This window comes from Miniopterus natalensis, chromosome 3 (assembly GCF_054644295.1).
Source record: "Miniopterus natalensis isolate mMinNat1 chromosome 3, mMinNat1.hap1, whole genome shotgun sequence".
Classification (NCBI taxonomy): Eukaryota; Metazoa; Chordata; class Mammalia; order Chiroptera; family Miniopteridae; genus Miniopterus; species Miniopterus natalensis.
Genome location: NC_142083.1, coordinates 75258647 through 75271200, shown reverse-complemented (window position 1 = coordinate 75271200; position 12554 = coordinate 75258647). Strand labels below are relative to the sequence as shown.

General features: G+C 53.6%; 1 protein-coding gene across 1 annotated transcript; it reads right to left on the bottom strand.

Annotated features, from left to right (window-relative positions):
- Window positions 1-505: 505 nt before the first annotated feature.
- SSC4D (scavenger receptor cysteine rich family member with 4 domains) lies at window positions 506-9552 on the bottom strand. Its single transcript, XM_087815097.1, has 10 exons — window positions 9387-9552; window positions 7866-7901; window positions 7314-7619; window positions 6525-6602; window positions 5447-5761; window positions 4324-4401; window positions 3665-3739; window positions 3237-3548; window positions 2204-2281; window positions 506-1564 (listed from the first exon to the last, which is right to left on the bottom strand). The coding sequence occupies exons 1-10, from the start codon at window positions 9550-9552 to the stop codon at window positions 1248-1250; spliced, it is 1761 nt and encodes a 586-aa protein (XP_087671223.1). The 3' UTR covers window positions 506-1247.
- Between the last annotated feature and the right edge of the window lie 3002 nt (window positions 9553-12554).

The following is a 12554-nucleotide window of genomic DNA, read 5'->3' as shown; positions in this document are numbered from 1 at the left end:
TTAGTGTTGTTTTTAGTTCCTAAGTTTGTAGTCATTTGGTACAGCGGCTATAGGAAACTAATGCAGAGCCTGCAGGCTATACCTGGAGAGCAGAGGCTTGACACTAGACCGCTGCTACTGGGAAGACCCCGTGGCTGAGAGCTCTGGCAGGATCTGCCACTTCTCTCTGCCCCTGGAACGCAGGTGAGGTGCCCCAAAAGCAGCCTCTGGGGAAGCCCCAATGTTTATTTGCTCTCCCTTATCTGCCTTCCTGCCTCCTCTCATTTTTTTCTGTTCTAGTGACTCCACCACCTTGCCATGTGACCTTGAGTAGACCTTCCTTTTGCAGGACCTAGATTTCTCTATATGTAAAAGCAAAGCAAGGATGGGCTAGGAGACCCTCTAGGGGCCTTCCGGCCTGACACTGTGAGTCAGCATTTCCAGAATGTGATGGGCCTGCACAGAGCTCTCTGATGATGCTCTTGAACTGCCCTCGATCCCCAAGCCTCCAGAGAATCCTCACCAGTCTTTCCTGCTGCCACAAACACTGCACTTGTGCCCAAACACTGACCTCAGTTAAAAGACAGGGGGGGGACAATGCTTTATTGACTTGGCACCTATGAACGGGTGGCTATAGGCCCCCACAGTTCTTTGCTATTGCAAAGTAGAGGCTTTGTGGTGGGGGCAGCATAAATCAGAGATGCTGGTTCCAGCTGCAGGGAGGGGCCAATGTCCCTGCTTTGGCCCCTCCAGTCCCCTTGTCCAGCCAAGCACCATCTGAGTCTGGGTCCTCATGGAACAGGCCAGGGCAATGACCCAGGTTCTTCTACAGCCCCAGGCAGGCTAAGGTAAGAGCTGCAGGTCTTTCCTGCCTTCCCTCTTCTTGGGGACCCCTCTTCTTGGGGTGGGGGGAAGGGAGAGACCTCATTTTCAGAGAACCCCTAAACCTCCTGGACTGGGTTCCAGGAAGGCAGAATCAGGGGTGCTGGAACCCTACCAAAGAGAGAGTTAGAAGTCATCCCCTTCCCCCAATTTTCTGTTTTGGCTGAGCAGAAAGTGGGAGCTTTCGTTGAATTGGGCCCACAACAGTTGATGGGATAAAGTCAGGCTGCCCCATGCAGGACCACACCATCTGGGCAAGCTCTCTCCCAGGCAAAGGGAGGGAAGGGCTGAGTGAACTGCAGTTGTCACAGGAGGAAGGCTTCCTGGAGGAAGAGGGGCAGGTCACAGTAGGTTCCCAGAAGAGGTGGTCTGCAGAGTGGGCTGGGTCATAACAGCCGGCACAGAACACTGGCATCCTCACTGTGGTCACAGTTGTGGGCATCCCAGCGGATATGAGAGCAGAGCAGAAGGGCACTCTCGTCTCCACGGCACTTGACATTGTCCAGGAGGATAGGGCCTCGGCCTGGGCCAAAGTGGGCCTCTCCAGGGGCTGCCAGAGCCTGGCCACAGCCTAGCTGGTGGCATAGGACACCGGCTGCCCTCAGGTCCCAAGCATCATCACAAACAGTGCCCCACCGCTGTCCTAGGAAGAGTTCCACACGCCCCTCGCATCGGTGGGCTCCATTGGCCAGACGTAGGTGCCCTGTAAGGGAACAAGGCCGGGAGCTGGAAGGTGCTGGCCCATGCCAGGCCACTTCCAAGCAAGGCCAGGGAAGGGGTAGAGGAGGCAAAGGGTGTTGGTCTGAGACACAGCACTACCCTGGAAGCCACTGGACAAGGGCAGACAAATGAGAGTAAAATAGGATGGATATCAGTCAAGACAGCCTCCAGATGGAAGAACATGTACAAGCCTTTGTGGGGTGCTCTAGGCATGTTGGGTTCCATGTCTGCTCTCTCCTTAGTTCTCTGTTCATAATCCCAGTATCTCAGCTACAGGGCTACTCTCTGGACACTGTGATTGTGTCCTCTGAAGGCACCCCCTCTGAGGGGGTGCCTACCCTCACCCCCTGGGCTTCTCAGGCTAAAGAATGAATTCTTTCATTTCTCTCCTCAGGAAAGGTGCCCTATCCCCTCATTTTGGTCCCATTTCTAGAAATTTCTAGATTCCTCTAGCTTAAAACCCACCTCCCTCTTTCTGGACACCATACTTCTATTAATGAGACTTAAGACTTGCACAAGAGAAAGGTTCTAGGACATGGTAAAAATATGCTGAGCTGTGACCTCCCCTGATCCTTACCATTCTGATGCCTCTACCTCCCTCTTAGGGGCTGTGGGCACCTACCGTCCCTGGGCCGAGGAGTGGGCACTCGGGTGGTCTCAGAACCATCCTGCTGGACTTGCAGTCCTAGCTCCTCTGGGCCTGGCTCATCAAGGACAAAGAAAAAGGTGGCTGTCACATTGGGGAATATGTTCCTTGAGGGCAGAAGCCTGATCTAGGGACAACGAACTTCACAGGACCCTTAAGAACAGCTCCCCCGCCCCTTGGATCAAAAATGGTGATTGTGCTTCTTTTACCCTGGGGCCCAAAGTGGAATCCTTTGTAGCCTACCCTTCGTGGCCAAGGCTACCAGGCCCCGGGGCTACCAAACTAGGGAGAAGATACCAACCAATTCCCAAACCAAGCAATGAACAGAAGCATTTTAAAATGTGTAAGACTCTGCAAACACCCCTATCTACTGATTCCTCCTCCCAAAGGTCAGACGCTTGCTCCCGAGCACTGATAACTCTCCGTTTATTAGAGCTTTGCGTCTTAACTCAGCAGGGCAATAGCGCCCCAGCCCCACCCTTTGTGGACTTTCAGAATTTATCCATGGTGTCAGGTCTCTCACCCCGCGCCCCGCCCCTCACTGCGGCAGAGCCCGCACCCTCCCCACGCCCCGCCTCACACTCTCACCGCTAAAGGCACTCCCTTCCGGCCCCGCCCGGGCCGCGCAGCGGCAGTTTGCGTCAACGGGCGGGCTCCGCCTCTCTGCGGAGAGCGCGTCCTTTCCGGCTCCGCCCACGTTGCAGAGCCGCAGTGAGGCCTCACCCGCGGCCCCGCCCATTCCTCAACAGATCCCACCCCACCCGTGCCTACGTGCGTGCCTACGTGCAGTCTCCTTCCTCACTCAAATACTGCCTTGCTCCGCCCACGCCGCAGTACGCACCCGCGCGAGCCCGCGCTGCAGTGAGTGCGCATGCGCGGCCCCGCCTATTTCTTAAATCCCGCTTGATCCCGCCCTCCCCGCAGTACCAGCCTGCGCGCGGTCCCGCCCAAGGTTGTGCTGTCTGGTCCGCGCAGTTCGTTTCCGTGCGTGATCCCGCCGCGGGCTCACCTGAGCAGAGTGCTCCCGCATCCTCGTGGTGGCCGCAGTTGTGCTGACCCCAACCCAGGTGGAAGCAGTCGCTCAGGCGGGCCTCCGTGCCAGCGCAGCCCACGTTGTCCAGCAGCACGGGGCCGCGGCCGTAGCCGAAGTGGCCGAGGCCCGTGGCGCCCAGCGCAGGCCCGCATCCTGCCTCTCGGCAAGCCACGCGCGCATCCGCGAAATCCCAGTCATCGTCGCAGACGGTGCCCCAGCCCCCGGCGTACATAACCTCCACGCGGCCGCGGCACGGTCCCGGGCCGCCCACCAGCCGCAGCCGCCCGCCTGCAGGGCGCACAGGCCCGCGGCCAGAGGGGCTGGGCTGGAGCCACCCGCTCCCAGGCAGGGCCCCAACCCCAGCCTTCCCCCTCCCCCCCAAGAGTCCCAGCTCTGCCACTTACTTTTCTTTCCCGCGGCCCAGGAGGCTGTGGTGAACAGTGTGGTCTCCCTGGAAGGCAGGGCACCAACTCTTGTAGCTGCGGAGACAGGGCACCTAGATAGAGCATTTGAAGGGGACAAGGAGGCCTTATGGCCTACCGCAGGGCGTGGGGGCTCCCACTGAAATCCCCTAACTGTACCACACCTGCACCCCACACTCAGCCTCAACTCTAGAATCACCATGTTAATTGGTGTGGTGGAGTCCTCCAGAAACTAGATTGGAATAAACCGAACCCTATTTCCAGGCATTATTCTAATTTCAATCCCAATGACAGTTTCAGCCCTAATTTCAAATGTACTTCTATCCTTCCTTCAACCTTTATCTCAAACCTCTCACGAGGCCTTTCAATTCCCACCCTCAGCCAAATTTTACTTAAGAGCTTTGAAGAAATCACTTACTAGCTCTTCCCATCTTACTGAACTTTTCAGAGGTCTGGATTTCATCCTTGCTCTATCTGCTCCTCCGTTCTCTCACCCTTCTCTACCATCTGGCCAAAAGCTCTAGCCTTCTAGTCAGGGCCCCCTTCCTATGCATCCAAACAGCTTTTTCAATTCCCAGCCCAACCCACCTTGCCCCTACCATTATAGCCTGAGGCTAGCAGGCTCAGGCTGGACTCCTTACCCTCTGGCTCTGTGTGCCAGGCCCAGGCCTCTCTTGTGGCTGAGGATGGCAGTGCCGTGAGAGTCGGAGGCCCTAGAACTAGAGTAGGAGAGAAGGGATCAGGGTCAGAGGCTGAGGTTCTTGATCAGCCTTTGGCTGTCAGGAGGATAGAAGGGTTTCTCTGAAGGAGACCACAGATTTTGCTTATAGAGCTAGGAGCTTAGCCCCAACTGGGGTACAAGGAGGTCTACCCCACTTTGACAATGGTCGTAATTCACTTGTGTTGTACAGGTGTACACATCACAGCTTGTACAGGACTTTCACAGACATGCTTTCATTTCTTTCCAATGTTCTCAGAAACCCAATGTGTGTCCAAAATGGGGAGATAGAGAAGGTCTTGAACACAGGGGGAGGGAGAGCCATACACAGTCCTGAGGGACTTGTAGAACAAGACTCATTATCCCCTCCTACAGATAAAATAGGACTAGAAAGGGCAATGGGCATGCCTGAGACCTTGCAGTAAAGTTAGCCCTGACTTTGCCAGGACTGAATGTGTGACCATGGGTGTGGCTCTGCCTCACCGGGCCTCAGCTTTCCCATCTGTAAACTGGAAATGATGGCCCCTGGTTTGGTGTGAGGCATGGGCAAGCATTTATATCTTGTAGAGTGGAGTCCATTTGTGAAGTGCCATCATTGGCCCTATTATTTGTATTTGCTCAGAAAACCTCTCAAACTGGAGAGGGGCCAGGTGGAGCAAAATATTATAGGAGAATTAGGATTAAAGAGTGCTGTGCTTGGGCTACAATGGAGTATTTCTGGGTCAGTTCTAGAGTTCTATTATTTTGAAGTGTTCCATGAAGAGTACTTAGAACATGCTCAAAAATTCCGGGGGCATTCTTGGGGTACTGCTAGATAATTCTAGCGTATTGGTAGAGCAATACTGTAGTATACACAGCTGCGGAGCTCACCACAGAGTAGTGGTGTTTTCTGAGTACAGTAGTGAGATATTAAAAGTAATTTCAGGGCCTTCCTGGGTTACTCTGGGAAACACCAAGGCAGCCGCCCAAGTCCCCCTCGGGCTCCTCCAGCGTCGGGACGAGGCCGGGTCCCGCCCACCAGCCGCGCTGCGCCCCGGAGCCCGCACCTGCGCACAGCGCTCCCGCGTCCTCGTGGTGGCCGCAGTTGTGCACCCCCCAGCCTAGGCTCAGGCAGGCTGCCAGGCGGGGCTCCCCGCCTTCACAGTTAACGTTGTCCAGAAGGATGTGCCCCGTTCCGTAGCCGAAGAAGGCGTTAGTGGTGGCGGCCAGGGCTTCCCCGCAGCCCAGCTGGCGGCAGACCACGGTGGCGTCTGGCAGCCCCCAGTCATCGTCGCACACAGTGCCCCACAGGCCGCCGTGCAGGATCTCCACTCGGCCCTGACACGGGCCAGCGCCTCCCACCAGGCGTACACTGCCCTCACCTGGTGACGGTGGTGGCAGGGGAGGGGGCAAGGAGCATATCCCACAGGCCTCTGACTCCCGTCACCTCCCGATCTAACGCACCGCCCCACACCCACAGCACATGGTGTCCTAGGACCTAAAGCCCGGGAGGAGCTCCTCATTCACCCCCACGGCACTGTCTCCTTACAGTCCAAATTGGGGCTGGTTTGTGGGATCAGAGGACAGATTGGCTTTGACTGTGTCGCTCTCTGCCTAAAAGCAACCCTCCCAGTCTTTGTCCATGCTCTCCTGCGCGGCTAGGTTGCGTTGCTTCCTCAGTTAAGGCTGCAGTGAAAGCCGCTTCACCTTTCTAGGTGCAGCACCAACAACTCTTCCTCCAGGAAGCCCTGCCTGATCTCTGATGGACTGGACCTCTTCCTTCTCTGGACTTCCTTGCCTTTTTATCTGTTGTTCTGTTTTTAGATTGCTTTTCATTTTCTTGCTCTACATCATTATCAGCACTCCTGTGCATATCTGACTCTCCCATTAGATTAAGCTCTGGCTAACCTCTCTCACTTTCTCCAGCCTTGTGCTGACTATTTTTAATTATTCCACAGGAATGAATCCTCTTTCCATGTCCAGAAGGTGAGCAGCCTGAGGGGGTACAGGGGGCGGGGTGGGGAGGGGAAATGACCAAACTCAACCATCAGTAACCCCTCTTTTCCCGTCTAGGGTAGATATTGGGACTGTTCTCTGGGTCCCTCTCCTAAGACCCAGGTGGTCCCCCACGTTGCCCTTACTTACCTTTCCCATTCCGGGTGGTTGTAGTGGGTGCCCTAGTGGTTAACACTTTCTTTGTTGGGGGCTGCGTGGGCAAGAACTCTGGAAAGGAAGGGAGGAGGGCAAATGTATCTTTCTGTTCTTCATCCGCACCCACAGGTGTATAAGTAGCAGGGCATGGACCCCTAAGGTACCTGCTCCTCAGGGCCTCTGGCCACACAAAGGATCAAAGCCAGGGATATGAGAGGTGAAAGGGCCCCTTGGGTCCAGAAAGCAGTAGCTCTAGAGGAATTCTTTTAGTTCTTAAAGCAGCATCACATCACTTGAGAACTTGTTAGAAAGGTAAATTCTTAGGCTCCACCCAGACCTGCAGAATCAGAAACTCTGGGATGGGGCCACAATCTGAACCCTCCGGGGGGATTTTCTTGAAAATTAAAACCACTGCTCTCAAGAACAAAACCTCTCAGAGATTTCTGCTGCAACTGTAATGCCAAGTGGACCTGTGGCCAGTGTTGACCCCAATCATCTGATTTTAAAAATGGGAAGGAGACTTTGCAGGAACAGCCAAAGCTCTATGTGGAAAGTAGTGTGGAGTTTTGACCAAGGTCACACAATGAGCCAGAAGCACCACTGGGGCTCAGGGCTCCTGACAGCCAGCCTGGGGCTCTTCCCCAACACTGTGCAATGAAGCCACTGGCTAGGTCTTCTACATAGAACAGTGTTACCGCTGGGAAGTCCCCTCATTTATCTAGCTTTTAGCCCTGCTGTCTAACACAGTCTGTCTGCCCTCCTAGGTCACAGACCTCTGCTCACCATCACACAGGACAGCCACATCCTCGTAGTGAAAGCAGTTGTGGACTCCCCAGCCTCGGCTGCCGCACTCACTCAGAGCAGCTTCCTGCCCTCGGCAGTCCACGTTGTCCAGCAGGATGGGGCCTCTGCCCTGCCCAAAGGCAAGGGGCCGCGGCACAGGCAGCGCCAGGCCACAGCCCAGCTGACGACATACCACATTGGCGTCCACCACATCCCAGTCATCGTCACAAACGCTGCCCCAGGAGCCACCATGCAGGACCTCCAGACGCCCCCGGCAGCGGCTCGGACCCCCCACCAGCCTCAGTTCTGTGGAGAGGGTTGAGCTGGCACCAGGGGGATCCCTGGGTCCAACCTACAGGATGCCAACTTTGCCATAAAGTTATGGGAGCCTTGGGAGCAGTCCCTTCAAGGTCTTGTTTCTCCCTTCCTATAAAATGGGGAGACTGGCACAATCCCTTTGGGGGCATCTAAAATAATGGAGGTCTTCTGTCTGATCATCTGAATACCTGGGGTCAGGGCAGGGGTGGGGGAGGGAGGAGCAGGGGCACCTACCTGGAAAGGGCAGTGGGGTGGGCTGTAGGGCACTGGCTGAAACAGAGTGAGGAGAGCATTGGCCCCTCTCCCCCCTCCCTTTGCTGCCTGGTCCTGGGAACACAGCCTTCCCTCCCACCACAGTCCTTACCATCACCTCCCTCCTCTTCATTACTCCTGCTTCCCCAAAGTCTCATCTTCTCTTTCCCAGTTGGCCTCCTTGCTTCACCCCTCTCCCATGGGCCACCCTGAGAGAGCTGCCTAAAATACAGATCTGTTTATCCCACTCTACTGCTAAATTTCTCAAAGACTCCCCATTTCTTATAGGAGTCCCAGCCCCTGAGCTTTCTCAACGAAGCCTTCTAGTATCTTCTGACCAGCCTCACCTCACTTCTTAATATCCCATCAGTCTTGTCTCCAGAACTTTAACCATGCAGTCTCCTCTGCTTGAACAGTCCTGGCCATTCCTACTCATTACAGCTCTTCAGAGCCTTCAAGACCCAGCTTGGAGCCCCCTCCTCCAGAAAGCCTTCCTGGAACCCTCAGCTAAAAGTGCTCTCTATTCCCTCTGAATCCCTGGGCACCATATACATGCCCCTTTCTGGACCGTCTGTCTAGTAATGTGTCCGTACCTGTCTCATCTTGGTATCCCCCAGAGCCCTCTGCCCAGAGCCTGTTACTCAGCAGATGCTCAGTAGCTCTGCCTTAATGTGTAAACTGGTTTTGGGATTCATTATGATTTCCCCCAAAAGCTTTACCTAGACAAGTCCTTCTGCTTCAGCTCTCATGTATGTATATGCCAGGCACTGTGCTCACTGCTTTATGTGGCCTGGCTCACTTAACCATTAGGACGACTTATAAGGTAGGTAGGATTTTGCAGATGGGGAAGCTTCAGGTTTAGTGAGGTTAAGCAACTTGCTCAAGGCCACACAACAAAGGGTAGAACTGGGATCCCAACTGAAATAGCCACACTCTTCTCCACCATACACTTCTGAGTACGTGGCCTGGGAGGTGAGGAGGAAACAGGGAAACTGGACTAGCATGGGAAATGGAAAACTCCATAATAGCCCACTTGTGCACAGGCTATTACTGTGTTTAGAAACTTTTGCATACATCACCTCAGAGAATTCTTACAATAATGCTCTGAGGCATGTACTGAGGTACCCATCTTACAGATGAAGAAACTGAGACTTGGTTTCTTCCTTTTTAAGTTAGGATAGTCCCTAGCTCATTTGATTTCATTTATTCTACCAGCTGCTTTTCCAACAGCCATTGGTAAGCCCACCCTCTTTCTCTCCTTTCCCATTTCCAGTGTCCCTTAACTGCCCATACTCTGTGCACATTGATCCCTCACTCTCAGCACTGAGCCCTCCACTTCTCCAGCTCAGACCCTTACCTCTCATCAACCATAGACAAATGTGGGAGATGGAAAGAATGTTAGAAACCACCTCATTTACAAACCACCTCCCACCATAACTTTACAGCTGGGAAAACTGAGAGTCAGAAAGGGAAATTGTTGGGGATTAGGGGGACAGCACTCACCCAGTGGCAAGAGGAGAAGGAAGGACAGGGCTGGGGGGATGGGTGCAGGGGCTGTACTCCTGTCTCCAGGCCTCCACCCCCTGCTCTGATCTGGTTGGGGACCAATTGGAATCTCTGCTTCCTTGTGTGTCCAGCCAGTCGATGGCCTTTCTGATGGTTCCATCATGAAGCCGGTGGAGAAGTCACAGCAGGAACATCTGGAATTAAAAATCCCAAGTCACTTCTTCCAGCTGGAAGGGCTCAATGAGAGCTCCAGGGGGAAGTGACATTTCCATTTGGGTTTGGCATTCTGAGTGGAGGCAGCAGGAGCAACAGCCGGGCGATGAGGAGGAAAGGAGCACAGATGGGAGCTAATGAGGAGTTAGGTCCAGCTAGAGCAGAGAGTGTGAAAGGGATGGTGGGAGATGAGGTTGGAGAGTTGCCTGAGCCTAAACCCAGGCAGGCCACGCAGCTGTACCCAGGGTTGAGTTTATTCTCCAGGACAGTGCGTCCCAAAGGGTGGTGGGGCAACCCACGTAAATTTAGGGGGAGATAGATGGACATTTATTGTTTGATTTTCATTGCTTTTTTTTTTTTTTTATCAATGCCTTTTATTTATGGCAAAGGATCCTGATTTTCCATTTATTGGAACAGTATAAAGTTTCTCTTTAAAGTTCATTTAAATCAGAAGAAATGAGTCAATTAAAAAAATAAAACATCAAGGAAATATAGTTCCCATGACTCACAAATATGCAAAAATGGTGAAGGGGCCCAGACAGTAAATGCCATTTGGGATGCTCTGCCTTTTTGGGATGGGGAGCCCTTGAGGATTTTTTTGTTGTTAAATTTTGGGTTGAGGTATACAAATAAAACAGTACTTAAACCTAAGTGTAGAACTCAGTGAATATTCACATCATGTAGCCAGCATCCAAGAAGCACCCTCAGATCCCCCTTTCTTCACAGACAAAATGGGGAGGTGTTGGCTTAGGGGATGGGTATTGAGAGTGCAGGGCCATAGGTCCCCCTCTCAGTGCCCCCCTCCCTGGCTGTGCCTCTGCCCTGGCATACAAAGAGTCTGGTTGGGGAGAGGATGAAAACCTATCTGGACATGGGCACGGGGTTTTCAATACCCCATTCATGGGGCCCAGGACAGCCCCCAGTGGAATAATCAGCTTTTGTCTTCCTTTTGCCTGGCCTGGAGACAGCTGGGAGATAGGAGTTGAGAGCTGTGAGGAGGAGCCACAGTCCAATCTTTGCTGAGGAGATCCATAGTGATCTGGGCCTCCCCACCCCCACCCCCACCTCCTGGGCCTCAGGCCACCCAACCCTCAGGCTGCTGGGACACTAGCCCCCAGGTCAGGTCAGCTCGCACCATGTGAGTATGGGGACACACAGCTTCCAGGGAACCTGGCCGGGAATCCTCAAGTCCCCGCCACTGTATCCCCTGCCACCCTAGCCCAGGGGTGACGGACAAGGACCCTTGATCCTGATGCCCACTGACCTCAAGTCCCAGCTGACCCAAGAGCTCCCAGTGGGCCTCTTGGAGCCTGCCTACCTCCAGCTCCAAACTTGGTCCCAAGCCTGCTCCTGCCTCACTCCCTGGGAACCTTGGCCAAAGTGAGGCTTAACCATTCCCTGCCTTCTTTGAACTTGGGTCTCTAAAGCACTCTCTCTCCCTCCCCACCCTTTACTAGTGCACCTTTTGCCCTGAACTGTTTCTTTAAGTGTGGAGCAGGCAGCATTACACAATGGTTAGCGGCATCAGCTCCACCAACTATTAGCTGTGTGACCTCACCTTGCTAAGTAAGCCTCACTGTCCTCATCTGTAAAATGGAGTCAGTAATACGCTTGCCTCTTACAGTTGTTGCCCTGTGCCTGACCCACCATAAGTATGGTAGCTATTATTACTATTACTGTTTTCCCATCTAGGCTGTGAACCCTTGAAGGCAGGGACCAGATTTTATTCAATAGAAGTACCTGACCCAGGGCGAGTACACAGGAAATGTTTATTGAATGACTGGATAAACTTTAGTGCCCCAGAATCATAGAATGAAGCAGTCAGAAGGAGCCTGGGAGATCATCAAGGACAACTCCACATCTGACCAGTGGAAAACTTATCACACACACACACAAACATACACACACACCACCAAAAGTGAAGGATTCATACCTGGGGGAATGCTCTGGGCTCTTTCTGTCCCTTCTTCTATAGTCAATCCAAGGTCAAATCACTTTTTCTGCCCCCAGAAGTTTAAGAGGGGGTTGGATCCCCCAAATGCAAATCAACACAGATCTTTCTTTTCTTTCCAAAGCTGGAAGGTGAGCAGAGGCAAAATCTCTGTCCATGGAGCTGGCTGGTGGCCCCAGCCTGTCCCCACCCAACCTTAGGGGCAGAGGGAGGCAAAGGGAGAGTGAAGGTGGCCCGCACAGTCTGGAGCAGCCCCAGAGAAGGGGCATCCAAGCAGAGGAGGAGCTATAAGGGTGGGGGGGCCCTGGCTTTCACTCTCAGGGCCAGCAGCCCCTCCTCCCCCTTCCCTCCCACTCCAGGACTCAGGTTTCAGAAAGGCCAGGAGAGATCTCCACCCCTTTGCAGGGCAGCCAAGCATCCCTGATCTCCTGTGAGAGCCCTGATTCAACCCCTTAGCCCTGTTGCCTGGGGAGTCCCTTTGACCACGACCTGACCCCCATCCCACCTGGGGGTTTGGAAACATGGTCACAGGAGTCAGAGTGTGCATGGTGGGCTTCTCACGTGAGCATGGTCTCTGATTTTGCTGCTGATTTTGCCTTGCTGTGGTTCCTCTTGAGTTCTGGTACCTTTTAGGCTTTTGTAGTTATGGGTGACAGGAAGTGACACTTGGCTTATTTTGTAATTTGTAGCTTCAGTAAAATGCTATGCTGGAATTCTGCACCTTCTGGCTGGGACCACAGAGCTGCAGGCCCCTCAGGGCGATTGCCAAACCTGGTATGCATCCCATCACCCCCAGGGGCACTTTTAAAATATAGATTATTGCCCCACCACTTCTGCCCCAGAGATTTTGATCCAGCAGTTCAGGGATGGGTTTCCCCTAAAAGTGTATTTCTAAAAAACCCCTGAGGCTCAAATATCTTTGGGGGCCTGGATTTAGCTGAAGCTGTTTATGGTGCAGGTGGGAAGACCGAGCCCAAGAGCAGAAAAGGGAGACACAGCCC

What these genes read in the sequence shown, in the direction of transcription:
- SSC4D (XM_087815097.1), bottom strand. Translation starts at nt 9,552, where the DNA reads ATGATGGAACCATCAGAAAGGCCATCGACTGGCTGGACACACAAGGAA. An exon ending in CTGGGCCGCGGGAAAGAAAA is followed by an intron (nt 3,549 to 3,664) that starts GTAAGTGGCAGA and finishes TGCGCCCTGCAG; the next exon opens with GCGGGCGGCTGCGGCTGGTG. An exon ending in CACTCCTCGGCCCAGGGACG is followed by an intron (nt 1,565 to 2,203) that starts GTAGGTGCCCAC and finishes GTTCCCTTACAG; the next exon opens with GGCACCTACGTCTGGCCAAT.